At 50.4% G+C, this 27,042-nt stretch overlaps 1 protein-coding gene across 1 annotated transcript in view; it reads right to left on the reverse strand.

Annotated features, from left to right (window-relative positions):
• ADCY10 (adenylate cyclase 10) overlaps window positions 1–27,042 on the reverse strand; it is a 1,855,427-nt gene that overhangs the window by 1,320,976 nt on the left and 507,409 nt on the right. The window contains exon 6 of the mRNA XM_069226523.1: window positions 3,481–3,571. Coding sequence (XP_069082624.1) covers window positions 3,481–3,571 — 91 coding nt within the window. The remainder of the gene's footprint in view (window positions 1–3,480; window positions 3,572–27,042) is intronic.

The following is a 27,042-nucleotide window of genomic DNA, read 5'->3' on the forward strand; positions in this document are numbered from 1 at the left end:
ACTTTGCACCCAACCTTCACTAAGTGAGGGTTAGACATATAGGTGACTTATAAGTTACTTAAGTGCAGTGTAAAATGGCTGTGAAATAATGTGGACATTATTTCACTCAGGCTGCAGTGGCAGTCCTGTGTAAGAATTGTCAGAGCTCCCTATGGGTGGCAAAAGAAATGCTGCAGCCCATAGGGATCTCCTGGAACCCCAATACCCTGGATACCTAGGTACCATATACTAGGGAATTATAAGGGTGTTCCAGTGTGCCAATCAGAATTGGTGAAAATGGTCACTAGCCTGCAGTGACAATTTTAAAAGCAGAGAGAGCATAAACACTGAGGTTCTGGTTAGCAGAGCCTCAGTGATACAGTTAGGCACCACACAGGGAACACATACAGGGGACACTTTATGAGCACTGGGGTCCTGGCTAGCAGGATCCCAGTGAGACAGGCAAAAACAAACTGACACACAAGTAAAAATGGGGGTAACACGCCAGGCAAGATGGTACTCTCCTACAAAGATGTAGATGCATTGTACTTCTGCACAGTTGTGTCATATTCAGAAATTGGAATGATGATGACATCATCCATATAAAAGTGGCCTCTGGCTTATGGTGCAAATGGCAGAAGAATCCTCTTCCAAAAGTTTCCACAAAAAAAAAGGCAAACTTGCTCTTGTTACAGATGGAGACATGGACTATCCGAAGGCTGAAATGTCTTTCAATATCAATTGGTCCCTCAAATTCTGCCCAGAAAACTCTGACCCCCTCGACACTGACACATGAGATGCCTCAACATCAAATGCTTTGACGTAAAACATCTCGAAGAACATCATCATAATGTTGACAGCTCTGACAATGACTGAGAGTTGCTGTGACTTCAGGAAGTGAATTGGCACAACGGAACCTGACCCTCTCTTTGTGGATAGGTTAGCCAGTCTCACCTAGTTTCCCTATCCCTCAGTCTCCAACATTACATTTTTCTACGAATATCGCAGTGCTATTGGTGCATAAGACAGGAAAACAAACCATACAGACTTCATGGTCATGTGTAGGAGCGAGCAATACATTTCACTACACCAGTGGAGTTGGCAGAATTTTGGTCACTGCGTTTCGCTTGTTAACGCAGAGTTCCATCCAAATTCAAATAAATGCCCCATGGTGGAGTTTTTTTTAACGCACAACTCTACAAACTAGCATTGGCATCCCCTAGCAACGTGGACGGTTGCAACTGTTTGTGGTGAAAAACAGCTGCTCGAGTATAAAGTCTACTCAAGCTGCAGCCAAGCCAACTAGAGAAGAAGGGCCCTTAAGCGAGCCCTGTGGTGTGTTCGCACTGACTTTTCAGCATGGAATGAGCTCCCAGCGCTAAAAATCAGCACAAGCAGGGCAACGTTCGATTTCCACCCGTTTGCAGAACTCTGCAGAATCTTGCTGCATTTTCATGTAACTCTGTGGAATTCCACAGAATGAATTCCATGGTGCAGTTCCACCCACCCCTAGCCATGTGCTATTGAGATATTACATTTGCAGGCTGAACGTTTGCCAATTGCTGATTCAAAGGGAAAAGGATGTGAAACACCCTCATGAAAATACCTAGGAAAAAAAGTTTTTCAGGAAAAAAGGATGGCAAAAGGTAACAGAATACAAACATTTAAAGCAAAAAAAAAAAAAAACTTGCTCTTTGAGGCTAAAATAAAATGTAAAAAGGCAGAAAATGTTTGAGAATGATGGTATAGTGTACTCTTCCAAAGTTATGAAAGGGGCATGTGCAGCGTGCACTTGTTTTAGATCAATGTGTACAAGGTCAGCATGTATGCTTTAAACATACCCTATAATGTTATATAACAGAGTTTTCAGTCAAATGTACTGATCTCTCTGGAGTTTGGCTGGATATAAAAAGAAGCAATGCTGCACAATTTTGCACCTTTCAAATTTATACGTTATTGTATGTAAAACGTGTTGTGGGAGATATTCTAGCTCTTACAAACAGTAGAGAAAATCCTACGGTGACTAACACTTTTACAACTCACAACACTCACGAACCTTGCAAGGCATCAACAAGCATCCCTGCCCCAGAAAGTGAGGCCTTCCTTTCCGAAAAGGGCATTAGAATGGCAGTTCAAGCACTGATCTTTGAGGTAAACAATTCTCTATTCGCCGGTATCCAAGGCAAGTACATGCTGTGGCACATCGAGTCGAATACCTTAGAAAATTCAGCATACTAACATTTAAACTAGATATTTTTAGTGGGCCCACTTCTCACCACAACCCCATTCAACACATTCTGCATCTTCTATTAAGAGGCTCAGTGACAGAAAGAAACTCGGCCCTTCAGCTACTACTCCATGCACGTGGAAGGCTGTCCTCTGACCTCTGCTTCAGCTCAGGATACCATTCTTCATGCAACACCTTATCAGTGTTGGGGTAGTTTAGTTTATAAGGGCAGGGGTGGGGTCAGGGCGGGTGGGGTGGTCGGGGTAGTTTCGTTATTAGGGGTGAGGTAAGAGGGTTGGGATACTTTTTTTTTTAAGGGCTTAAGGTGGGTGGGGGGTCAGGATAGTTTAGTTATTAGGGGTAGGAGAGGATTTTAGGGTTCACGGCGGGGGGAATCGAGTAGTTGTGAGGGCTGGGGCAGGGTTTTAGGGCTCTGGGCTGGAGGGCTGGGATAGTTAAAAGGGTTGGGGTAGGGTTTTAGAGTTCAGGGCTGGGGGAAGGGGCAGTTTGCAGGGCTGTGGACAGTTTTGATGCTCAGGGTAGGGGGCTGGGTTGGGGTAGTTTTAAGTATGGGGCAAGGTTTTAGGCATTAGGCGGTGAGTCGGGGTAGTTTTAGGTGCAGAGTGTGATCCGTTTTAGGTCTCAGGGCTGGGGGGATTATGCCCCATGGCGGGGGGGGGGGTGCTGTTTTAAGGGGTGGGGTGTTAGGGCATGCGTGCTTTAGGTATTCATGCTTCTATCATACAATCTATCCACCTAACTCTGATGAATACAACATATCCCCACCTCGACTTAAAACCAACCCCAGACTCCTCCACATTGTGTTCTGTTGCTTTGCAGCCACATTTGAGCTCTCTATGCCTGCTTACATTATTATAAATATGACTAGAATCACACAGAAACTGATAAGAGGCCAACCAAAGAGTCGTAAGAGGGAGGGGGATGTAGTCCCAGCAACAAACCAAAATCACTCTTTAACGATTCCCCTTCCAATTACAACTATGCCCAAGATTGCCATTACATTTGTTCCTTGGTGAGACCTGAGGAAATATGTTGGTTCATGAAAGTGCTCCTAATTTCTGCCGGGACAAATGCTGGAGACCAGACAACTGGGAAACTGTGGGTGTAAGAAAACTCCCAAAATTATGTCCATAATATTCTTAAAGCATTCACTAAGGAGTGGGGGTCTCTAATAGAAAAATCTCAAAGTGATCGATGGACCTCCGTTTCTTCTCGACGCTACAGTATAATGGTGGTTCACAGGAAACACGTACCTTGAGATAAGGGCTCATGCTCCAGGTGACTTCCATAGTCCAACAAGTAATTTTCCAGGTCAAAACTCGGATTCTTCAATATGCGCCGTAACTGGGAGCAGATGAAAGTGAGCAGTGAAAAGGTGGGAAGCAGTTGCGTTTTAGCTATAAATACATATTTTTACATTTCTTATAATTCATGAATGTGAGGAAATGGGGTGTATTACATGGTGTGGTTGTGTGACCTCACCATGCAATGCACTTACCAAACCCTTTAGGACCCTTAGTTTTCGTTTGTCAAACCTTCAGCTCAACACTGTATAGCTGTGGCTCCAAGCAGCAAGACTTACACAAAGGAACAAGTGTGAAGCATTTAAGCAGCACCAAAACAATTTTAGAAGAAGTAGACAAGACACTTAAGAAATCCGACACCACTTTCTAAAAATGGACTGTATTTTCAGACACCTGAATGTAAAATATCCACAGGAGGGTTCAGGAGATATAGAATTTACAAGTTATAGTAAATCAAAGTAATTCACTCAACTACGAACAAACACTGGCAAATTCAACAAATTTGACACTTAGAAATTTTGTCAGTAAAAAGTTTGAGTTACCTGTAATGCAGTCTTTTGGAGTCACTTTAGGTGACCAACTCCAGTAGGGAGCCCATCAGTGGACCAGCAAGGTCCTCAGAAACAGTTACCTCAGCAGGTGAAGAAGTCTTCAGTCAGTTCCAGGCACTTTAATTCTTTGCAGGGCTTTCCTACGGAAGAGGTCCTGATACAGGTGATGAAGGATGCTTAAGATGTGGTTGATGGAGGTCTTGCTGCCACTACTCTTTGGTCCATTCAGGGGGTAAGGTGATCCTGGTCACAGGGTTGAAATCCCTTGAAGTCATCTCAGTGCTGGCAGAAGTCCAATCTCCCCTAGACTACCAGTCACTCAGTATTGGGGTCAATGGTCAATCCTTCCTGTGTCGGTAACTTGTCCTCTGGGGGTCCCAGCTGCTTTTCAACAGCACTCCCAGGCTCAGCAAACTCAGGTGCAACTTTGTGTGTTGGGGTCCTGGCCCCTGGTGCTCCACGCCAGTGGTTGGCAGCGGGTTGACAACTTTAAGCTAACAACTTGCCCTAGCAGGCTTCTTGAGCTGTTGTGTCCCTGTGCTGCTAACAGGAGGCCATTCAGCAGACCATTGGAGTCTCTTGGCTTTGGCTGTGCTCTGGAGATGACCTCTCCTTTAGCAGGACATGGCAAGCACAGCCCCTTTCCTTTGGTAGCCACCAGGTGCAGTGCATGACAGTGCTGTCTTTGCTGGTTCCACGATGCAACAAGGCAGTCCTTCCTTGGTCCTTCTTCCAGTCTAGTAGAGATCTGAGTTCGGAGGTGCCAGGGATATCCTACTTATACTCAGATAATGCTTTCAGGGCAGGATATGGTTGTCAGCCATTGGGCTAACTGGTTCCCTTCCACCTGCTGACCACTTTCTGCAATGTGTGGCATCTGGGCATCCCAGGATGCACCATTCTGCCCACTTTTAATATGGCATCACCCCTCTCCTGGCATGTAGGGCTTTCAAGCCCAATCTGAGGGTTAGGCTACAAAGGGGCTAAACGCCCCAGGAAAATCGGTTTGACACTGGCTTCCCCTTCCTTGTACCAAGTGCCGGCCTGTCTACTGAAACAATAGGGCAGCCCCTCTCCTGAGTGTTACCCATTTTCTCTTCAAAGGCGGCTTCTCCTTTGCAGCTTGCCTTTTGGGCCAACACCTGTGTGGCTTCCTGTGATAGGGAGGAAACACCTCTCTCCAATGCAGGCTTCTATTTTTATCTTTCCTGAGAGTCATTGGGACATCTCCCCAGGAAGGCAGAAAGCTAACTGAAAGACAAACCCCATATACAACTGTAAAAGCTTTTTCACAAGCACAACATGTGCAACTCAATATATATATATATATATATATATATATATATATATATATATATATGCAAAACTTGAGCTACATATGTTTTATATATATATATTTATATGGATATATACATAATCTAATAAGCATTCTCTTATAAAAAATAATATGTACAAGTATTTTCTCTTATACAAGAATAATACAACCTAAACTAGTGTTGGTAGGATCGGGGAGGCAGATGGGTCTGTGAGAAATTCACAGGTAGCTACTGTATACACCAGAAAAAGCGTTACCGAAGGTAAGTAACTTGTTCTTCTGATGGATACAACTACCTGTGGATTCCTCACCTTATGACTAGAATCCCAAAGCAGTCCCTCAATCGGAGGTGGGGGCCTGAATGTTCAAACCAAGAAGCCCTGGAGAACAGAACGGGCAAAATGGCCATCCCTCCTCACGTCCGAGTCTAAACAATAATGTTTCACAAAAGTGTGGAGGGAAGTCCAAGTCGGTGCCTAGCAAATATCAACAACAAGCACCCTCCTGGCTAAAGCATAAGTGGGTGACTTGGCCCTGGCTGAATGAGCCCTAATGCCCTCAGTAGGATCCTTACTTGCTAGCGAGTAACAAATCTTGATGCAAAGAATTACCCATCTTGAAAGAGTCCTCTTGTGGACAGCTTTGCCTTTCATTTTGCCCATATAGCCAATGAAGAGCTGTTCAGCAGTTCTGAAGCCTTTCCTCCTCCTTTGATGGGTGGGGAGGAGGATAAAAGATGGAAGTGTTAAAAACTGCCCCAGATGGAAGGGTGTAACTACCTTAGGCAGGAAAGCCACCCTGGTTCTCAAAACCACCTTAACCACATGGAAGGTAGTGTAAGGGGGTTTTACACTAAGAGCTTGCAGCTCACTCACGCGTCTAGCTGATGTGATGGCTGTTAAGAAATTTGTTTTAAAAGAAAGAAGCCTCAATGGGCAACTATGCATTGGTTCAAATGGTGAACCCATCAAGAAAGTTAATGCCAAATTTAAATCCCACTGAGGCATAACGAATGGAGTGGAAGGAAACCTGGTTGTTAAACCCTTAAGGAATCTAATAACTATAGAGAACTTAAACAAAGAGGGTTGATTAGGAAGACAAATGAAAGCCAACAATGCGGCAAGATAGCCCACTACTGTTGCCACAGAGCACCCTTGTTGCGCTAAGGATACAGAAAACCCCAAAATATCAGACAAATGGGCCTTTAAAGGGTCGATGTGTCTCTCCTCACACCAACTAACAAATGTTACCCATCTGCCATCATAGACAGTTTTGGTAGAGTGCCGCCTGGCTGATAAAATAACATCCACCACTTCAGGGGGAAGACAAGAACTCAGATTGCCTTGTTCAATCTCCAGGCATGAAGGTGCAGGCTCTGGAGGTGGGGGTGTAGAACCTGCTTCTGCGACTGTGAGAAGAGGTCTCCTGTGAGGGAGACAGAGCAGAAAGTACAGCGAGAGGTGAAAGAGGTCTGTGTACCACACTCTTCTTGGCCAATCTGGGGCTATTAATAGGACTTGGGCCTGGTCTTGGCAAATCATCCTCCGAACTAGAGAAATCAAAGTTATGGGGGGAAATGCGCAAAGAAGCCGGTTTCTCCAACTCAACTGAAACGCCTCCCCCAATGCCCCCTGCATCAGATATTGGAGGCTACAGAATGACGGGCAGTGCACGTTCTCTTGAGTGGCAAACAAGTTTATCTGAGGCGTTCCCCTCAACTGGAAGATATGAAAAACTACCTCTGGGTGAAGACGCCACTCGTGATTGGCTGAAAACCACCAACTGAGACTGACCGCATAAACATGCAGAACTCTGGCCAAATGTTTTGCCACTACACAAACCCGATGGTCCTGAGCCCAGGACCAGAGCCGCAGAGCCTCTCTGCAGAGAAGGTACGACCATACTCCTCCCTGTTTGTTGATATACCACATCAAGGTAGTGTTGTCTGTCTGGATTTGCACCGACTGACCGTAAATGGATCCTTGGCATATCGGCCACCAGGCCCATTTGCGCATCAGTAATCAGTTCTGACATCCTGGAATATTTGAGCAGCCTCCTCGAATTTTAGCAGAGCTCTAAAATATATTTGTAGGACCTTGGAATATTTGAGCTACAGTCACACACATTTTGGTTATTGTCTTGTGCTTGATGTGCACATCCTGGTTATATAGGCATCAATTTCAACCTGGCCAAATACTGACACATTAACAGTGATTGCTAGTTTTTGAATATGGTGTTTTGCTCAGGGCCTTTAGTCTGTCTGCCATTCTATCCAAAGGGGCATAATCTACCATATGAACAGTGCTTCTCCTGTGAGGTACATCGATTTCACTGATGGAGTGTCACTGATTTTCACTAACTACACACTTGTTCCATAGGAACGTGCATGTTTTGTTGGAGTGAATAATCATATTACTTCTGAGTAATATGCAGCATACAAAGTAGTACAGTATTTGTTAGTAGTTACAAAAATTGTGCCCCAAAAATGTACCGCTAGGCACACAATGTTTACAGTTTTTTATGATAAAGGCAAATAATGCATTATCGTTCTTAAGGGTACAGTCTTTTTACAGTTCATCACCAACTCCAACAGCCCAGTCAGTTCCGAGAGGCGAGAAGCTGTCAGCATTCCAAGGTACATTCTAAAGGTAAGAGGGATAAGGGGTGCGTGGAACACAGGAACATACCGTGGTAACATACATGATTACACATCTCATTCCATAGGGAAAATATGGTTGTAAGGACAGTTTTAACAGGGGGGGCGGGGTAAGGGGCACCAGGGTGTAAACCAGAATAGCAAGGAAGGAATCCTTTGAAGTACAGGTCACCAATGATCCATGAGAAAGCAAGGCGGGAGCCAGTGGGTACAAAGAGTTACTCGAGCCACAACATAATCATGATGCCGAGTCGGGACCTTCCTGCAGACCACTAGATCATCATTTGTATTAGTGGGTGAGATTTTACAGTTGTAATACAATCAGGGCAGTTCCATTTGACTGCCCCATCTGCACTCCAAGGTTGGCCATTGTCCAGAACAGTTACCTTACACCTCACTCTTTGAACTTGACAAGGCACTAAAAATGCACTAAATCTTCTCTATGTCACTTGGGGAGAAATATCTGTACCCAAGCACCCTGGACAAACACTGGATATTTTTGACTCCCTGGTGTCATATCTTGTCTTATAACTGTACTGGGGAACTTTAATCTTTTCCATGATTTCCCCTCTTTCAACGTCAGTGTTGATGCTATCCTTCCCCCAGATGGGGGACATTTTAGCACCAGATGCTCTCCCTTCTACAGACGCAAACAGAGCTATGCCTGTTACACTGTTGGGTGTGGTATGGTAAACCCATAACAGTTCCTGCAGAGCTTCTTCAAACAAAGGCATTTCGCCATAATGCTGCAACAAGTAAAGGAAATCAAACCTGCAGAATGAAGGAGATTGTAATGGGTTTACTTGAAACGCTGCGGGCGTTTTACAAAAAAATATGGACAGACTTCTTTCGAGAAAAATCTATAAATATGAACAGACAGAAACATAAGGAAACCATTCATTGCTTTGATAACCACGGCTCCAAAAATGTAATCTTCTCTTTAAAAAAAAGGTCATGTTTTAATTCTCTAATTCGAGCGAGTAGCCTTCAATCCCAGCAACAAAGTTGCCGGGGCAGCTTGGCCTGGATGCACAATCAGTGTGTAACTGATCTACAGGGTAGTGAACGACTGCTCACTAGGGCCCCTCCTGTGATCACCAGGTCAGTGTGAGTTAAATCACCAGGATACTGAGTATACCTGATCACCAAGGCAAGTTGTGCTTAGTCACATGGAGAGGCTTCGCCTGATCAGCAGGTTATGATGCATGATATCCAGAGTGATCTGCACCTGATCACCTGAGCTACACATCCCTGTTCACAAAGAGCAAAGTGTGCCCGATGACCAAAGCAAAATGTGCCAGGGCACGAAGGAACAGTACGCCAGCCTATAACCTCATAGTGCCAGGGCACGAAGGAACAGTACGCCTCCCTGTAACCTCATAGTGCCAGGGCACGAAGGAACAGTACGCCTGCCTATAACCTCATAGTGCCAGTGCCAGGGCACGAAGGAACAGTACGCCTGACTATAACCTCATGGTGCCGGGACACGAAGGAACAGTACGCCTGCCTTTAACCTCATACTGCCAGGGCACGAAGGAACAGTACACCTGCCTATAACCTGATAGTGCCAGGACACGAAGGAACAGTACGCCTGCCTATAACCTCATAGTGCCGGGACACGAAGGAACAGTACGCCTGCCTATAACCTCATAGTGCCGGGACACGAAGGAACAGTACGCCTGCCTATAACCTGATAGTGCCAGGACACGAAGGAACAGTACGCCTGCCTATAACCTCATAGTGCCAGTTCCAGGGCACGAAGGAACAGTACGCCTCCCTGTAACCTCATAGTGCCAGGGCACGAAGGAACAGTACGCCTGCCTATAACCTCATAGTGCCAGTGCCAGGGCACGAAGGAACAGTACGCCTGACTATAACCTCATGGTGCCGGGACACGAAGGAACAGTACGCCTGCCTTTAACCTCATACTGCCAGGGCACGAAGGAACAGTACACCTGCCTATAACCTGATAGTGCCAGGACACGAAGGAACAGTACGCCTGCCTATAACCTCATAGTGCCGGGACACGAAGGAACAGTACGCCTGCCTATAACCTCATAGTGCCGGGACACGAAGGAACAGTACGCCTGCCTATAACCTGATAGTGCCAGGACACGAAGGAACAGTACGCCTGCCTATAACCTCATAGTGCCAGTTCCAGGGCACGAAGGAACAGTACGCCTGCCTATAACCTCATGGTGCCAGGACACGAAGGAACAGTATGCCTGCCTTTAACCTCATAGTGCGGGGCACGAAGGAACAGTACACCTGCATATAACCTCATAGTGCCAGGGCACGAAGTAACAGTACGCCTCCCTGTAACCTCATAGTGCCAGGGCATGAAGGAACAGTACGCCTGCCTATAACCTCATAGTGCCGGGACAGGAAGGAACAGTACGCCTGCCTATAACCTCATAGTGCCGGGACACGAAGGAACAGTACGCCTGCCTATAACCTCATAGTACCAGGACACGAAGGAACAGTACGCCTGCCTATAACCTCATAGTGCCAGTGCCAGGGCACGAAGGAACAGTACGCCTGCCTATAACCTCATGGTGCCAGGACACGAAGGAACAGTACGCCTGCCTTTAACCTCGTAGTGCGGGGCACGAAGGAACAGTACACCTGCATATAACCTCATAGTGCCAGGGCACGAAGGAACTGTACGCCTGCCTATAACCTCATAGTGCCAGGGCACGAAGGAACAGTATGCCTGCCTATAACCTCATAGTGCCGGGACACGAAGGAACAGTACGCCTGCCTATAACTTCATAGTGCCAGGACACGAAGGAACAGTACGCCTGCCTATAACCTCAAAGTGCCAGTGCCAGGGCACGAAGGAACAGTACGCCTGCCTATAACCTCATGGTGCCGGGACACGAAGGAACAGTACGCCTGCCTTTAACCTCAAAGTGCCAGGGCACAAAGGAACAGTACGCCTGCCTATAACCTCATAGTGCCGGGACACGAAGGAACAGTATGCCTGCCTATAACCTCATAGTGCAGGGACACGAAGGAACAGTACGCCTGCCTATAACCTCATAGTGCCAGGGCACGAAGGAACAGTACGCCTGCCTATAACCTCATAGTGCCGGAACACGAAGGAACAGTACGCCTGCCTATAACCTCATAGTGCCAGGGCACAAAGGAACAGTACGCCTGCCTATAACCTCATAGTGCCGGGACACGAAGGAACAGTATGCCTGCCTATAACCTCATAGTGCCAGGACACGAAGGAACAGTACGACTGCCTATAACCTCATAGTGCCAGTGCCAGGGCACAAAGGAACAGTACGCCTGCCTATAACCTCATGGTGCCGGGACACGAAGGAACAGTACGCCTGCCTTTAACCTCATAGTGCCAGGGCACGAAGGAACAGTACGCATGCCTATAACCTCAAAGTGCCAGGGCACGAAGGAACAGTACGCCTGCCTATAACCTCATAGTGCCGGGACACGAAGGAACAGTACACCTGCCTATAACCTCATAGTGCCAGGACACAAAGGAACAGTACGCCTGCCTATAACCTCATAGTGCCGGGACACGAAGGAACAGTACGCCTGCCTATAACCTCATAGTGCCAGGACACGAAGGAACAGTACGCCTGCCTATAACCTCATAGTGCCAGTGCCAGGGCACAAAGGAACAGTACGCCTGCCTATAACCTCATGGTGCCGGGACACGAAGGAACAGTACGCCAGCCTTTAACCTCATAGTGCCAGGGCACGAAGGAACAGTACGCATGCCTATAACCTCAAAGTGCCAGGGCACGAAGGAACAGTACGCCTGCCTATAACCTCATAGTGCCGGGACACGAAGGAACAGTACGCCTGCATATAACCTCATAGTGCCAGGGCACGAAGGAACAGTACGCCTGCCTATAACCTCATAGTGCCAGTGCCAGGGCACGAAGGAACAGTACGCCTGCCTATAACCTCATGGTGCCGGGACACGAAGGAACAGTACGCCTGCCTTTAACCTCATAGTGCCAGGGCACGAAGGAACAGTACGCCTGCCTATAACCTCATAGTGCCGGGACACGAAGGAACAGTATGCCTGCCTATAACCTCATAGTGCCGGGACACGAAGGAACAGTACGCCTGCCTATAACCTCATAGTGCCAGGACACGAAGGAACAGTACGCCTGCCTATAACCTCATAGTGCCAGTGCCAGGGCACGAAGGAACAGTACGCCTGCCTATAACCTCATGGTGCCGGACACGAAGGAACAGTACGCCTGCCTTTAAACTCATAGTGCCAGGGCACGAAGGAACAGTACGCCTGCCTATAACCTCATAGTGCCGGGACTCAAAGGAACAGTACGCCTGCCTATAACCTCATAGCGCCGGGACACGAAGGAACAGTACGCCTGCCTATAACCTCATAGCGCCAGGGCACGAAGGAACAGTACTCCTGCCTATAACCTCATAGTGCCAGGGCACGAAGGAACATTACGCCTGCTTATAACCTCATAGTGCCGGGACACGAAGGAACAGTACGCCTGCCTATAACCTCATGGTGCCAGGACACGAAGGAACAGTACGCCTGCCTTTAACCTCATAGTGCCAGGGCACCAAGGAACAGTACACCTGCCTATAACCTCATAGTGCCAGGGCACGAAGGAACAGTACGCCTGCCTATAACCTCATAGTGCCAGGGCACGAAGGAACAGTACGCCTGCCTATAACCTCATAGTGCCGGGACACGAAGGAACAGTACGCCTGCCTATAACCTCATAGTGCCAGGGCACGAAGGAACAGTACGCCTGCCTATAACTTCATAGTGACGGAACACGAAGGAACAGTACGCCTGCCTATAACCTCATGGTGCCGGAACACGAAGGAACAGTACGCCTGCCTATAACCTCATAGTGCCGGGACACGAAGGAACAGTACGCCTGCCTATAACCTCATGGTGCCGGGACACGAAGGAACAGTACGCCTGCCTATAACCTCATAGTGCCAGGGCACGAAGGAACAGTACACCTGCATATAACCTCATAGTGCCAGGGCACGAAGGAACAGTACGCCTGCCTATAACCTCATAGTGCCGGGACACGAAGGAACAGTACGCCTGCCTATAACCTCATGGTGCCAGGACACGAAGGAACAGTACGCCTGCCTTTAACCTCATAGTGCCAGGGCACCAAGGAACAGTACACCTGCCTATAACCTCATAGTGCCAGGGCACGAAGGAACAGTACGCCTGCCTATAACCTCATAGTGCCGGGATACGAAGGAACAGTATCCCTGCCTATAACCTCATAGTGCCGGGACACGAAGGAACAGTACGCCTGTCTATAACCTCATAGTGCCAGGGCACAAAGGAACAGTACACCTGCCTATAACCTCATAGTGCCAGTGCCAGGGCACGAAGGAACAGTACGCCTGCCTATAACCTCATGGTGCCAGGACACGAAGGAACAGTACGCCTGCCTTTAACCTCATAGTGCCAGGGCACGAAGGAACAGTACACCTGCATATAACCTCATGTTGCCAGGGCACGAAGGAACAGTACGCCTACCTATAACCTCATAGTGCCAGGGCACGAAGGAACAGTATGCCTGCCTATAACCTCATAGTGCCGGGACACGAAGGAACAGTACGCCTGCCTATAACCTCATAGTGCCAGGACACGAAGGAACAGTACGCCTGCCTATCACCTCATAGTGCCAGTGCTAAGGCACGAAGGAACAGTACGCCTGCCTATAACCTCATGGTGCCGGGACACGAAGGAACAGTACGCCTGCCTTTAAACTCATAGTGCCAGGGCACGAAGGAACAGTACGCCTACCTATAACCTCATAGTGCCGGGACACAAAGGAACAGTATGCCTGCCTATAACCTCATAGTGCCGGGACACGAAGGAACAATACGCCTGCCTATAACCTCATAGTGCCAGGGCACGAAGGAACAGTACGCCTGCCTATAACCTCATAGTGCCGGGGCACGAAGGAACAGTACGCCTGCCTATAACCGCATAGTGCCGGGACACGAAGGAACAGTACGCCTTCCTATAACCTCATAGTGCCGGGACACGAAGGAACAGTACGCCTGCCTATAACCTCATAGTGCCGGAACACGAAGGAACAGTACGCCTGCCTATAACCTCATAGTGCCAGGGCACGAAGGAACAGTACGCCTTCCTATAACCTCATAGTGCCGGGACACGAAGGAACAGTACGCCTGCCTATAACCTCATAGTGCCGGGACACGAAGGAACAGTACGCCTGCCTATAACCTCATAGTGCCGGCACAGGAAGGAACAGTACGCCTGCCTATAACCTCATTGTGCCAGGACAGGAAGGAACAGTACGCCTGTCTATAACCTCATATAACCTCATGGTGCCGGGACACGAAGGAACAGTACGCCTGCCTATAACCTCATAGTGCCAGGGCACGAAGGAACAATATGCCTGCCTATAACCGCATAGTGCCGGGACACGAAGGAACAGTATGCCTGACTATAACCTCATAGTGCCGGGACACGAAGGAACAGTACGCCTGCCTATAACCTCATAGTGCCGGGACACGAAGTAACAGTACGCCTGCCTATAACCTCATGGTGCCGGGACACGAAGGAACAGTACGCCTGCCTATAACCTCATAGTGCCGGGACACGAAGGAACAGTACGCCTGCCTATAACCTCGTAGTGCCAGGACACGAAGGAACAGTACGCCTGCCTATAACCTCATAGTGCCAGGGCACGAAGGAACAGTACGCCTGCCTTTAACCTCATGGTGCAGGGACACGAAGGAACAGTACGCCTGCCTTTAACCTCATAGTGCCAGGGCACGAAGGAACAGTACGCCTGCCTATAACCTCATAGTGCCAGTCCCAGGGCACGAAGGAACAGTACGCCTGCCTATAACCTCATAGTGCCAGTGCCAGGGCACGAAGGAACAGTACGCCTGCCTATAACCTCATAGTGCCGGGACACGAAGGAACAGTATGCCTGCCTATAACCTCATAGTGCCGGAACACGAAGGAACAGTATGCCTGCCTATAACCTCATAGTGCCAGGGCACGAAGGAACAGTGCGCCTGCCTATAACCTCATAGTGCCGGGACACGAAGGAACAGTATGCCTGCCTATAACCTCATAGTGCCGGAACACGAAGTAACAGTACGCCTGCCTATAACCTCATAGTGCCAGGGCACGAAGGAACAGTACTGCCTATAACCTCATAGTGCCGGGACACAAAGGAACAGTACGCCTGCCTATAACCTCATAGTGCCAGGGCACGAAGGAACAGTACGCCTGCCTATAACCTCATAGTGCCGGGACACGAAGGAACAGTACGCCTGCCTATAACCTCATAGTGCCAGGGCACGAAGGAACACTACGCCTGCCTATAACCTCATAGTGCCAGGACACGAAGGAACAGTACGCCTGCCTATAACCTCATAGTGCCAGTGCCAGGGCACGAAGGAACAGTACGCCTGCATATAACCTCATGGTGCCGGGACACGAAGGAACAGTACGCCTGCCTATAACCTCATAGTGCCAGGGCACGAAGGAACAGTACGCCTGCCTATAACCTCATAGTGCCGGGACTCAAAGGAACAGTACGCCTGCCTATAACCTCATAGCGCCGGGACACGAAGGAACAGTACGCCTGCCTATAACCTCATAGCGCCAGGGCACGAAGGAACAGTACGCCTGCCTATAACCTCATAGTGCCAGGGCACGAAGGAACATTACGCCTGCCTATAACCTCATAGTGCCAGGGCACGAAGGAACAGTACGCCTGACTATAACCTCATGGTGCAGGGACACGAAGGAACAGTACGCCTGCCTATATTCTCATAGTGCCAGGACACGAAGGAACAGTACGCCTGCCTATAACCTCATAGTGCCGGGACACGAAGGAACAGTACGCCTGCCTATAACCTCATGGTGCCAGGACACGAAGGAACAGTACGCCTGCCTTTAACCTCATAGTGCCAGGGCACCAAGGAACAGTACACCTGCCTATAACCTCATAGTGCCAGGGCACGAAGGAACAGTACGCCTGCCTATAACCTCATAGTGCCAGGGCATGAAGGAACAGTACGCCTGCCTATAACCTCATAGTGCCGGGACACGAAGGAACAGTACGCCTGCCTATAACCTCATAGTGCCAGGGCACGAAGGAACAGTACGCCTGCCTATAACCTCATAGTGCCGGAACACGAAGGAACAGTACGCCTGCCTATAACCTCATGGTGCCGGGACACGAAGGAACAGTACGCCTGCCTTTAACCTCATAGTGCCAGGGCACGAAGGAACAGTACGCCTGCCTATAACCTCATAGGGCCGGGACACGAAGGAACAGTACGCCTGCCTATAACCTCATAGTGCCGGGACACGAAGGAACAGTACACCTGCATATAACCTCATAGTGCCAGGGCACAAAGGAACAGTACGCCTGCCTATAACCTCATAGTGCCGGGACACGAAGGAACAGTACGCCTGCCTATAACCTCATGGTGCCAGGACACGAAGGAACAGTACGCCTGCCTTTAACCTCATAGTGCCAGGGCACCAAGGAACAGTACACCTGCCTATAACCTCATAGTGCCAGGGCACGAAGGAACAGTACGTCTGCCTATAACCTCATAGTGCCAGGGAACGAAGGAACAGTACGCCTGACTATAACCTCATAGTGCCGGGACACGAAGGAACAGTACGCCTGCCTATAACCTCATAGTGCCAGGACACGAAGGAACAGTACGCCTGCCTATAACCTCATAGTGCCAGGACACGAAGGAACAGAACGCCTGCCTAGAACCTCATAGTGCCAGGGCACCAAGGAACAGTACGCCTGCCTATAACCTCATTGTGCCAGGACAGGAAGGAACAGTACGCCTGTCTATAACCTCATATAACCTCATAGTGCCGGGACACGAAGGAACAGTATGCCTGACTATAACCTCATAGTGCCGGGACACGAAGGAACAGTACGCCTGCCTATAACCTCATAGTGCCGGAACACGAAGGAACAGTACGCCTGCCTATAACCTCATAGTGCCGGGACACGAAGGAACTGTACGCCTGCCTAGAACCTCATAGTGCCGGAACACGAAGGAACAGTACGCCTGCCTATAACCTCATAGAGCCAGGGCACGAAGGAACAGTACGCCTGCCTTTAACCTCATAGTGCCGGGACACGAAGGAACAGTATGCCTCACTATAACCTCATAGTGCTGGGACACGAAGGAACAGTACGCCTGCCTATAACTTCATAGTGCCGGGACACGAACGAACAGTATGCCTGCCCATAACCGCATAGTGCCGGGACACGAAGGAACAGTACGCCTGCCTATAACCTCATAGTGCCAGGGCACGAAGGAACAGTACGCCTGCCTATAACCTCATAGTGCCAGGACAGGAAGGAACAGTACGCCTGCCTATAATCGCATAGTGCCGGGACACGAAGGAACAGTACGCCTGCCTATAACCTCATAGTGCCGGGACACGAAGGAACAGTACGCCTGCCTATAACCTCATAGTGCCGGAACACGAAGGAACAGTACGCCTGCCTATAACCTCATAGTGCCGGGACAAGAAGGAACAGTACGCCTGCCTATAACCTCATAGTGCCGGGACACGAAGGAACAGTACGCCTGCCTATAACCTCATAGTGCCAGGGCACGAAGGAACAGTATGCCTGCCTATAACCTCATAGTGCCGGGACACTAAGGAACAGTACGCCTGCCTATAACCTCATAGTGCCAGGACACGAAGGAACAGTACGCCTGCCGATAACCTCATAGTGCCGGGACACGAAGGAACAGTACGCCTGCCTATAACCTCATAGTGCCAGGGCACGAAGGAACAGTACGCCTGACTATAACCTCATGGTGCAGGGACACGAAGGAACAGTACGCCTGCCTATAACCTCATAGTGCCAGGGCACGAAGGAACAGTACGCCTGCCGATAACCTCATAGTGCCGGGACACGAAGGAACAGTACGCCTGCATATAACCTCATAGTGCCAGGGCACGAAAGAACAGTACGCCTGCCTATAACCTCATAGTGCCGGGACACGAAGGAACAGTACGCCTGCCTATAACCTCATAGTGCCAGGGCACGAAGGAACAGTACGCCTGCCTATAACCTCATAGTGCCAGGGCACAAAGGAACAGTACGCCTGCCTATAACCTCATAGTGCCGGGACACGAAGGAACAGTATGCCTGCTTATAACCTCATAGTGCTGGGACACTAAGGAACAGTACGCCTGCCTATAACCTCATAGTGCCAGGACATGAAGGAACAGTACGCCTGCCTATAACCTCATAGTGCCAGTGCCAGGGCACGAAGGAACAGTACGCCTGACTATAACCTCACGGTGCAGGGACACGAAGGAACAGTACGCCTGCCTTTAACCTCATAGTGCCAGGGCACGAAGGAACAGTATGCCTGCCTATAACCTCATAGTGCGGGACACGAAGGAACAGTACGCCTGCCTTTAACCTCATAGTGCCAGGGCACGAAGGAACAGTACGCCTGCCTATAACCTCATAGTGCCAGGACACGAAGGAAGAGTACGCCTGCTGATAACCTCATAGTGCCGGGACACGAAGGAACAGTACGCCTGCCTATAACCTCATAGTGCCGGAACACGAAGGAACAGTACGCATGCCTATAACCTCAGAGTGCCAGGGCACGAAGGAACAGTACGCCTGCCTATAACCTCATAGTGCCGGGACACGAAGGAACAGTACGCCTGCCTATAACCTCATAGTGCCAGGGCACGAAGGAACAGTACGCCTGCCTTTAACCTCATAGTGCCAGGGCACGAAGGAACAGTATGCCTGCCTATAACCTCATAGTGCCGGGACACGAAGGAACAGTACGCCTTCCTATAACCTCATAGTGCCAGGACACGAAGGAACAGTACGCCTGCCTATAACCTCATAGTGCCAGGACACGAAGGAACAGTACGCCTGCCTATAACCTCATAGTGCCAGTGCCAGGGCACGAAGGAACAGTACGCCTGCCTATAACCTCCTGCCTATAAACCTCATAGTGCCAGAGCACGAAGGAACAGTACGCCTGCCTATAACCTCATGGTGCCAGGACACGAAGGAACAGTACGCCTGCCTTTAACCTCATAGTGCCAGGGCACGAAGGAACAGTACACCTGCCTAGAACCTCATAGTGCCAGGGCACGAAGGAACAGTACGCCTGCCTATAACCTCATAGTGCCGGGGCACGAAGGAACAGTACTCCTGCCTATAACCTCATAGTACCGGGACAGGAAGTAACAGTACGCCTGCCTATAACCTCATAGTGCCGGGACACGAAGGAACAGTACGCCTGCCTATAACCTCATAGTGCCGTGACACGAAGGAACAGTACGCCTGCCTATAACCTCATAGTGCCGGAACACGAAGAAACAGTACTGCCTATAACCTCATAGTGCCGGGACACGAAGGAACAGTACGCCTGCCTATAACCTCATAGTGCCGGGACACGAAGGAATAGTATGCCTCACTATAACCTCATAGTGCTGGGACACGAAGGAACAGTACTGCCTATAACCTCATAGTGCCAGGGCACAAAGGAACAGTACGCCTGCCTATAACCTCATAGTGCCGGGACACGAAGGAACAGTACGCCTGCCTATAACCGCATAGTGCCGGGACACGAAGGAACAGTACGCCTGCCTATAACCTCATAGTGCCGGGACACGAAGGAACAGTACGCCTGCCTATAACCTCATAGTGCCGGCACAGGAAGGAACAGTACGCCTGCCTATAACCTCATTAAGCCAGGACAGGAAGGAACAGTACGCCTGTCTATAACCTCATATAACCTCATAGTGCCGGGACACGAAGGAACAGTACGCCTGCCTATAACCTCATAGTGCCAGGGCACGAAGGAACAATATGCCTGCCTATAACCGCATAGTGCCGGGACACGAAGGAACAGTATGCCTGACTATAACCTCATAGTGCCGGGACACGAAGGAACAGTACGCCTGCCTATAACCTCATAGTGCCGGGACACGAAGGAACAGTACGCCTGCCTATAACCTCATGGTGCCGGGACACGAAGGAACAGTACGCCTGCCTATAACCTCATAGTGCCGGGACATGAAGGAACAGTACGCCTGCCTATAACCTCATAGTGACAGGACACGAAGGAACAGTACGCCTGCCTATAACCTCATAGTGCCAGGGCACGAAGGAACAGTACGCCTGCCTTTAACCTCATGGTGCAGGGACACGAAGGAACAGTACGCCTGCCTTTAACCTCATAGTGCCAGGGAACGAAGGAACAGTACGCCTGCCTACAACCTCATAGTGCCAGTCCCAGGGCACGAAGGAACAGTACGCCTGCCTATAACCTCATAGTGCCAGTGCCAGGGCACGAAGGAACAGTACGCCTGCCTATAACCTCATAGTGCCGGGACACGAAGGAACAGTATGCCTGCCTATAACCTCATAGTGCCGGAACACGAAGGAACAGTATGCCTGCCTATATCCTCATAGTGCCAGGGCACGAAGGAACAGTACGCCTGCCTATAACCTCATAGTGCCGGGACACGAAGGAACAGTATGCCTGCCTATAACCTCATAGTGCCGGAACACGAAGTAACAGTACGCCTGCCTATAACCTCATAGTGCCAGGGCACGAAGGAACAGTACTGCCTATAACCTCATAGTGCCGGGACACGAAGGAACAGTACGCCTGCCTATAACCTCATAGTGCCAGGGCACGAAGGAACAGTACGCCTGCCTATAACCTCTTGGTGCCGGGACACGAAGGAACAGTACGCCTGCCTATAACCTCATAGTGCCAGGGCACGAAGGAACAGTACGCCTGCCTATAACCTCATAGTGCCAGGACACGAAGGAACAGTACGCCTGCCTATAACCTCATAGTGTAAAGTGCCAGGGCACGAAGGAACAGTACGCCTGCCTATAACCTCATGGTGCCGGGACACGAAGGAACAGTACGCCTGCCTATAACCTCATAGTGCCAGGGCACGAAGGAACAGTACGCCTGCCTATAACCTCTTAGTGCCGGGACTCAAAGGAACAGTACGCCTGCCTATAACCTCATAGCGCCGGGACACGAAGGAACAGTACGCCTGCCTATAACCTCATAGCGCCAGGGCACGAAGGAACAGTACGCCTGCCTATAACCTCATAGTGCCAGGGCACGAAGGAACATTACGCCTGCCTATAACCTCATAGTGCCAGGGCACGAAGGAACAGTACGCCTGACTATAACCTCATGGTGCAGGGACACGAAGGAACAGTACGCCTGCCTATAACTTCATAGTGCCAGGACACGAAGGAACAGTACGCCTGCCTATAACCTCATAGTGCCGGGACACGAAGGAACAGTACGCCTGCCTATAACCTCATGGTGCCAGGACACGAAGGAACAGTACGCCTGCCTTTAACCTCATAGTGCCAGGGCACCAAGGAACAGTACACCTGCCTATAACCTCCTAGTGCCAGGGCACGAAGGAACAGTACGCCTGCCTATAACCTCATAGTGCCAGGGCACGAAGGAACAGTACGCCTGCCTATAACCTCATAGTGCCGGGACACGAAGGAACAGTACGCCTGCCTATAACCTCATAGTGCCAGGGCACGAAGGAACAGTACGCCTGCCTATAACCTCATAGTGCCGGAACACGAAGGAACAGTACGCCTGCCTATAACCTCATGGTGCCGGGACACGAAGGAACAGTACGCCTGCCTATAACCTCATAGTGCCGGGACACGAAGGAACAGTATGCCTGGCTATAACCTCATAGTGCCGGGAGACGAAGGAACAGTACGCCTGCCTATAACCTCATAGTGCCAGGACACGAAGGAACAGTACGCCTGCCTATAACCTCATAGTGCCAGGGCACGAAGGAACAGTACACCTGCATATAACCTCATAGTGCCAGGGCACGAAGGAACAGTACGCCTGCCTATACCCTCATAGTGCCAGGACACGAAGGAACAGTACGACTGCCTATAACCTCATGGTGCCAGGACACGAAGGAACAGTACGCCTGCCTTTAACCTCATAGTGCCAGGGCACCAAGGAACAGTACACCTGCCTATAACCTCATAGTGCCAGGGCACGAAGGAACAGTACGCCTGCCTATAACCTCATAGTGCCAGGGAACGAAGGAACAGTACGCCTGCCTATAACCTCATAGTGCCGGGACACGAAGGAACAGTACGCCTGCCTATAACCTCATAGTGCCAGGGCATGAAGGAACAGTACGCCTGCCTATAACCTCATAGTGCCAGGGCACCAAGGAACAGTACGCCTGCCTATAACCTCATTGTGCCAGGACAGGAAGGAACAGTACGCCTGTCTATAACCTCATATAACCTCATAGTGCCGGGACACGAAGGAACAGTTTGCCTGACTACAACCTCATAGTGCCGGGACACGAAGGAACAGTACGCCTGCCTATAACCTCATAGTGCCGGGACACGAAGGAACTGTACGCCTGCCTATAACCTCATAGTGCCGGAACACGAAGGAACAGTACGCCTGCCTATAACCTCATAGTGCCAGGGCACGAAGGAACAGTACGCCTGCCTTTAACCTCATAGTGCCGGGACACGAAGGAACAGTATGCCTCACTATAACCTCATAGTGCTGGGACACGAAGGAACAGTACGCCTGCCTATAACTTCATAGTGCCGGGACACGAACGAACAGTATGCCTGCCCATAACCGCATAGTGCCGGGACACGAAGGAACAGTACGCCTGCCTATAACCTCATAGTGCCAGGGCACGAAGGAAAAGTACGCCTGCCTATAACCTCATAGTGCCAGGACAGGAAGGAACAGTACGCCTGCCTATTACCGCATAGTGCCGGGACACGAAGGAACAGTACGCCTGCCTATAACCTCATAGTGCCGGGACACGAAGGAACAGTACGCCTGCCTAAAACCTCATAGTGCAGGAACACGAAGGAACAGTACGCCTACCTATAACCTCATAGTGCCGGGACAAGAAGGAACAGTACGCCTGCCTATAACCTCATAGTGCCGGGACACGAAGGAACAGTACGCCTGCCTATAACCTCATAGTGCCAGGGCACGAAGGAACAGTATGCCTGCCTATAACCTCATAGTGCCGGGACACTAAGGAACAGTACGCCTGCCTATAACCTCATAGTGCCAGGACACGAAGGAACAGTACGCCTGCCGATAACCTCATAGTGCCGGGACACGAAGGAACAGTACGCCTGCCTATAACCTCATAGTGCCAGGGCACGAAGGAACAGTACGCCTGACTATCACCTCATGGTTCAGGGACACGAAGGAACAGTACGCCTGCCTATAACCTCATAGTGCCAGGGCACGAAGGAACAGTACGCCTGCCGAAAACCTCATAGTGCCGGGACACGAAGGAACAGTACGCCTGCATATAACCTCATAGTGCCGGGGCACGAAGGAACAGTACGCCTGCCTATAACCTCATAGTGCCGGGACACGAAGGAACAGTACGCCTTCCTATAACCTCATAGTGCCAGGGCACGAAGGAACAGTACACCTGCCTATAACCTCATAGTGCCAGGGCACAAAGGAACAGTACGCCTGCCTATAACCTCATAGTGCCGGGACACGAAGGAACAGTATGCCTGCTTATAACCTCATAGTGCCGGGACACTAAGGAACAGTACGCCTGCTTATAACCTCATAGTGCCAGGACATGAAGGAACAGTACACCTGCCTATAACCTCATAGTGCCAGTGCCAGGGCACGAAGGAACAGTACGCCTGACTATAACCTCATGGTGCAGGGACACGAAGGAACAGTACGCCTGCCTTTAACCTCATAGTGCCAGGGCACGAAGGAACAGTATGCCTGCCTATAACCTCATAGTGCCGGGACACGAAGGAACAGTACGCCTGCCTTTAACCTCATAGTGCCAGGGCACGAAGGAACAGTACGCCTGCCTATAACCTCATAGTGCCAGGACACGAAGGAACAGTACGCCTGCTGATAACCTCATAGTGCCGGGACACGAAGGAACAGTACGCCTGCCTATAACCTCATAGTGCCGGAACATGAAGGAACAGTACGCCTGCCTATAACCTCAGAGTGCCAGGGCACGAAGGAACAGTACGCCTGCCTATAACCTCATAGTGCCGGGACACGAAGGAACAGTACGCCTGCCTATAACCTCATAGTGCCAGGGCACGAAGGAACAGTACGCCTGCCTTTAACCTCATAGTGCCAGGGCACGAAGGAACAGTATGCCTGCCTATAACCTCATAGTGCCGGGACACGAAGGAACAGTACGCCTTCCTATAACCTCATAGTGCCAGGACACGAAGGAACAGTACGCCTGCCTATAACCTCATAGTGCCAGGACACGAAGGAACAGTACGCCTGCCTATAACCTCATAGTGCCAGTGCCAGGGCACGAAGGAACAGTACGCCTGCCTATAACCTCCTGCCTATAAACCTCATAGTGCCAGAGCACGAAGGAACAGTACGCCTGCCTATAACCTCATGGTGCCAGGACACGAAGGAACAGTACGCCTGCCTTTAACCTCATAGTGCCAGGGCACGAAGGAACAGTACACCTGCCTAGAACCTCATAGTGCCAGGGCACGAAGGAACAGTACGCCTGCCTATAACCTCATAGTGCCGGGGCACGAAGGAACAGTACGCCTGCCTATAACCTCATAGTACCGGGACAGGAAGTAACAGTACGCCTGCCTATAACCTCATAGTGCCGGGACACGAAGGAACAGTACGCCTGCCTATAACGTCATAGTGCCGTGACACGAAGGAACAGTACGCCTGCCTATAACCTCATAGTGCCGGAACACGAAGGAACAGTACTGCCTATAACCTCATAGTGCCGGGACACGAAGGAACAGTACGCCTGCCTATAACCTCATAGTGCCGGGACACGAAGGAATAGTATGCCTCACTATAACCTCATAGTGCTGGGACACGAAGGAACAGTACTGCCTATAACCTCATAGTGCCAGGGCACAAAGGAACAGTACGCCTGCCTATAACCTCATAGTGCCGGGACACGAAGGAACAGTACGCCTGCCTATAACCGCATAGTGCCGGGACACGAAGGAACAGTACGCCTGCCTATAACCTCATAGTGCCGGGACACGAAGGAACAGTACGCCTGCCTATAACCTCATAGTGCCGGGACACGAAGGAACAGTACGCCTGCCTATAACCTCATAGTGCCGGGACACGAAGGAACAGTACGCCTGCCTATAACCTCATAGTGCCAGGACAAGAAGGAACAGTACGCCTGCCTATAACCTCATAGTGCCAGTGCCAGGGCACGAAGGAACAGTACGCCTGCCTATAACCTCATAGTGCCAGGACACGAAGGAACAGTACGCCTGCCTATAACCTCATAGTGCCAGGGCACGAAGGAACAGTACGCCTGCATATAACCTCATAGTGCCGGGACACGAAGGAACAGTACGCCTGCCTATAATCTCATAGTGCCGGGACACGAAGGAACAGTACGCCTGCCTATAACCTCATGGTGCCGGGACACGAAGGAACAGTACGCCTGCCTATAACCTCATAGTGCCAGGGCACGAAGGAACAGTACGCCTGCCTATAACCTCATAGTGCCAGGGCACGAAGGAACAGTACGCCTGCCTATAACCTCATGGTGCCAGGGCACGAAGGAACAGTACGCCTGCCTATAACCTCATAGTGCCGGGACACGACGGAACAGTACGCCTGCCTATAACCTCATAGTGCCAGGGCACGAAGGAACAGTATGCCTGCCTATAACCTCATAGTGCCGGGACACTAAGGAACAGTACGCCTGCCTATAACCTCATAGTGCCAGGACACGAAGGAACAGTACGCCTGCCGATAACCTCATAGTGCCGGGACACGAAGGAACAGTACGCCTGCCTATAACCTCATAGTGCCAGGGCACGAAGGAACAGTACGCCTGACTATAACCTCATGGTGCAGGGACACGAAGGAACAGTACGCCTGCCTATAACCTCATAGTGCCAGGGCACGAAGGAACAGTACGCCTGCCGAAAACCTCATAGTGCCGGGACACGAAGGAACAGTACGCCTGCATATAACCTCATAGTGCCGGGGCACGAAGGAACAGTACGCCTGCCTATAACCTCATAGTGCCGGGACACGAAGGAACAGTACGCCTTCCTATAACCTCATAGTGCCAGGGCACGAAGGAACAGTACACCTGCCTATAACCTCATAGTGCCAGGGCACAAAGGAACAGTACGCCTGCCTATAACCTCATAGTGCCGGGACACGAAGGAACAGTATGCCTGCTTATAACCTCATAGTGCCGGGACACTAAGGAACAGTACGCCTGCCTATAACCTCATAGTGCCAGGACATGAAGGAACAGTACGCCTGCCTATAACCTCATAGTGCCAGTGCCAGGGCACGAAGGAACAGTACGCCTGACTATAACCTCATGGTGCAGGGACACGAAGGAACAGTACGCCTGCCTTTAACCTCATAGTGCCAGGGCACGAAGGAACAGTATGCCTGCCTATAACCTCATAGTGCCGGGACACGAAGGAACAGTACGCCTGCCTTTAACCTCATAGTGCCAGGGCACGAAGGAACAGTACGCCTGCCTATAACCTCATAGTGCCAGGACACGAAGGAACAGTACGCCTGCTGATAACCTCATAGTGCCGGGACACGAAGGAACAGTACGGCTGCCTATAACCTCATAGTGCCGGAACATGAAGTAACAGTACGCCTGCCTATAACCTCAGAGTGCCAGGGCACGAAGGAACAGTACGCCTGCCTATAACCTCATAGTGCCGGGACACGAAGGAACAGTACGCCTGCCTATAACCTCATAGTGCCAGGGCACGAAGGAACAGTACGCCTGCCTTTAACCTCATAGTGCCAGGGCACGAAGGAACAGTATGCCTGCCTATAACCTCATAGTGCCGGGACACGAAGGAACAGTACGCCTTCCTATAACCTCATAGTGCCAGGACACGAAGGAACAGTACGCCTGCCTA

Source organism: Pleurodeles waltl, chromosome 3_2, assembly GCF_031143425.1.
Source record: "Pleurodeles waltl isolate 20211129_DDA chromosome 3_2, aPleWal1.hap1.20221129, whole genome shotgun sequence".
Classification (NCBI taxonomy): Eukaryota; Metazoa; Chordata; class Amphibia; order Caudata; family Salamandridae; genus Pleurodeles; species Pleurodeles waltl.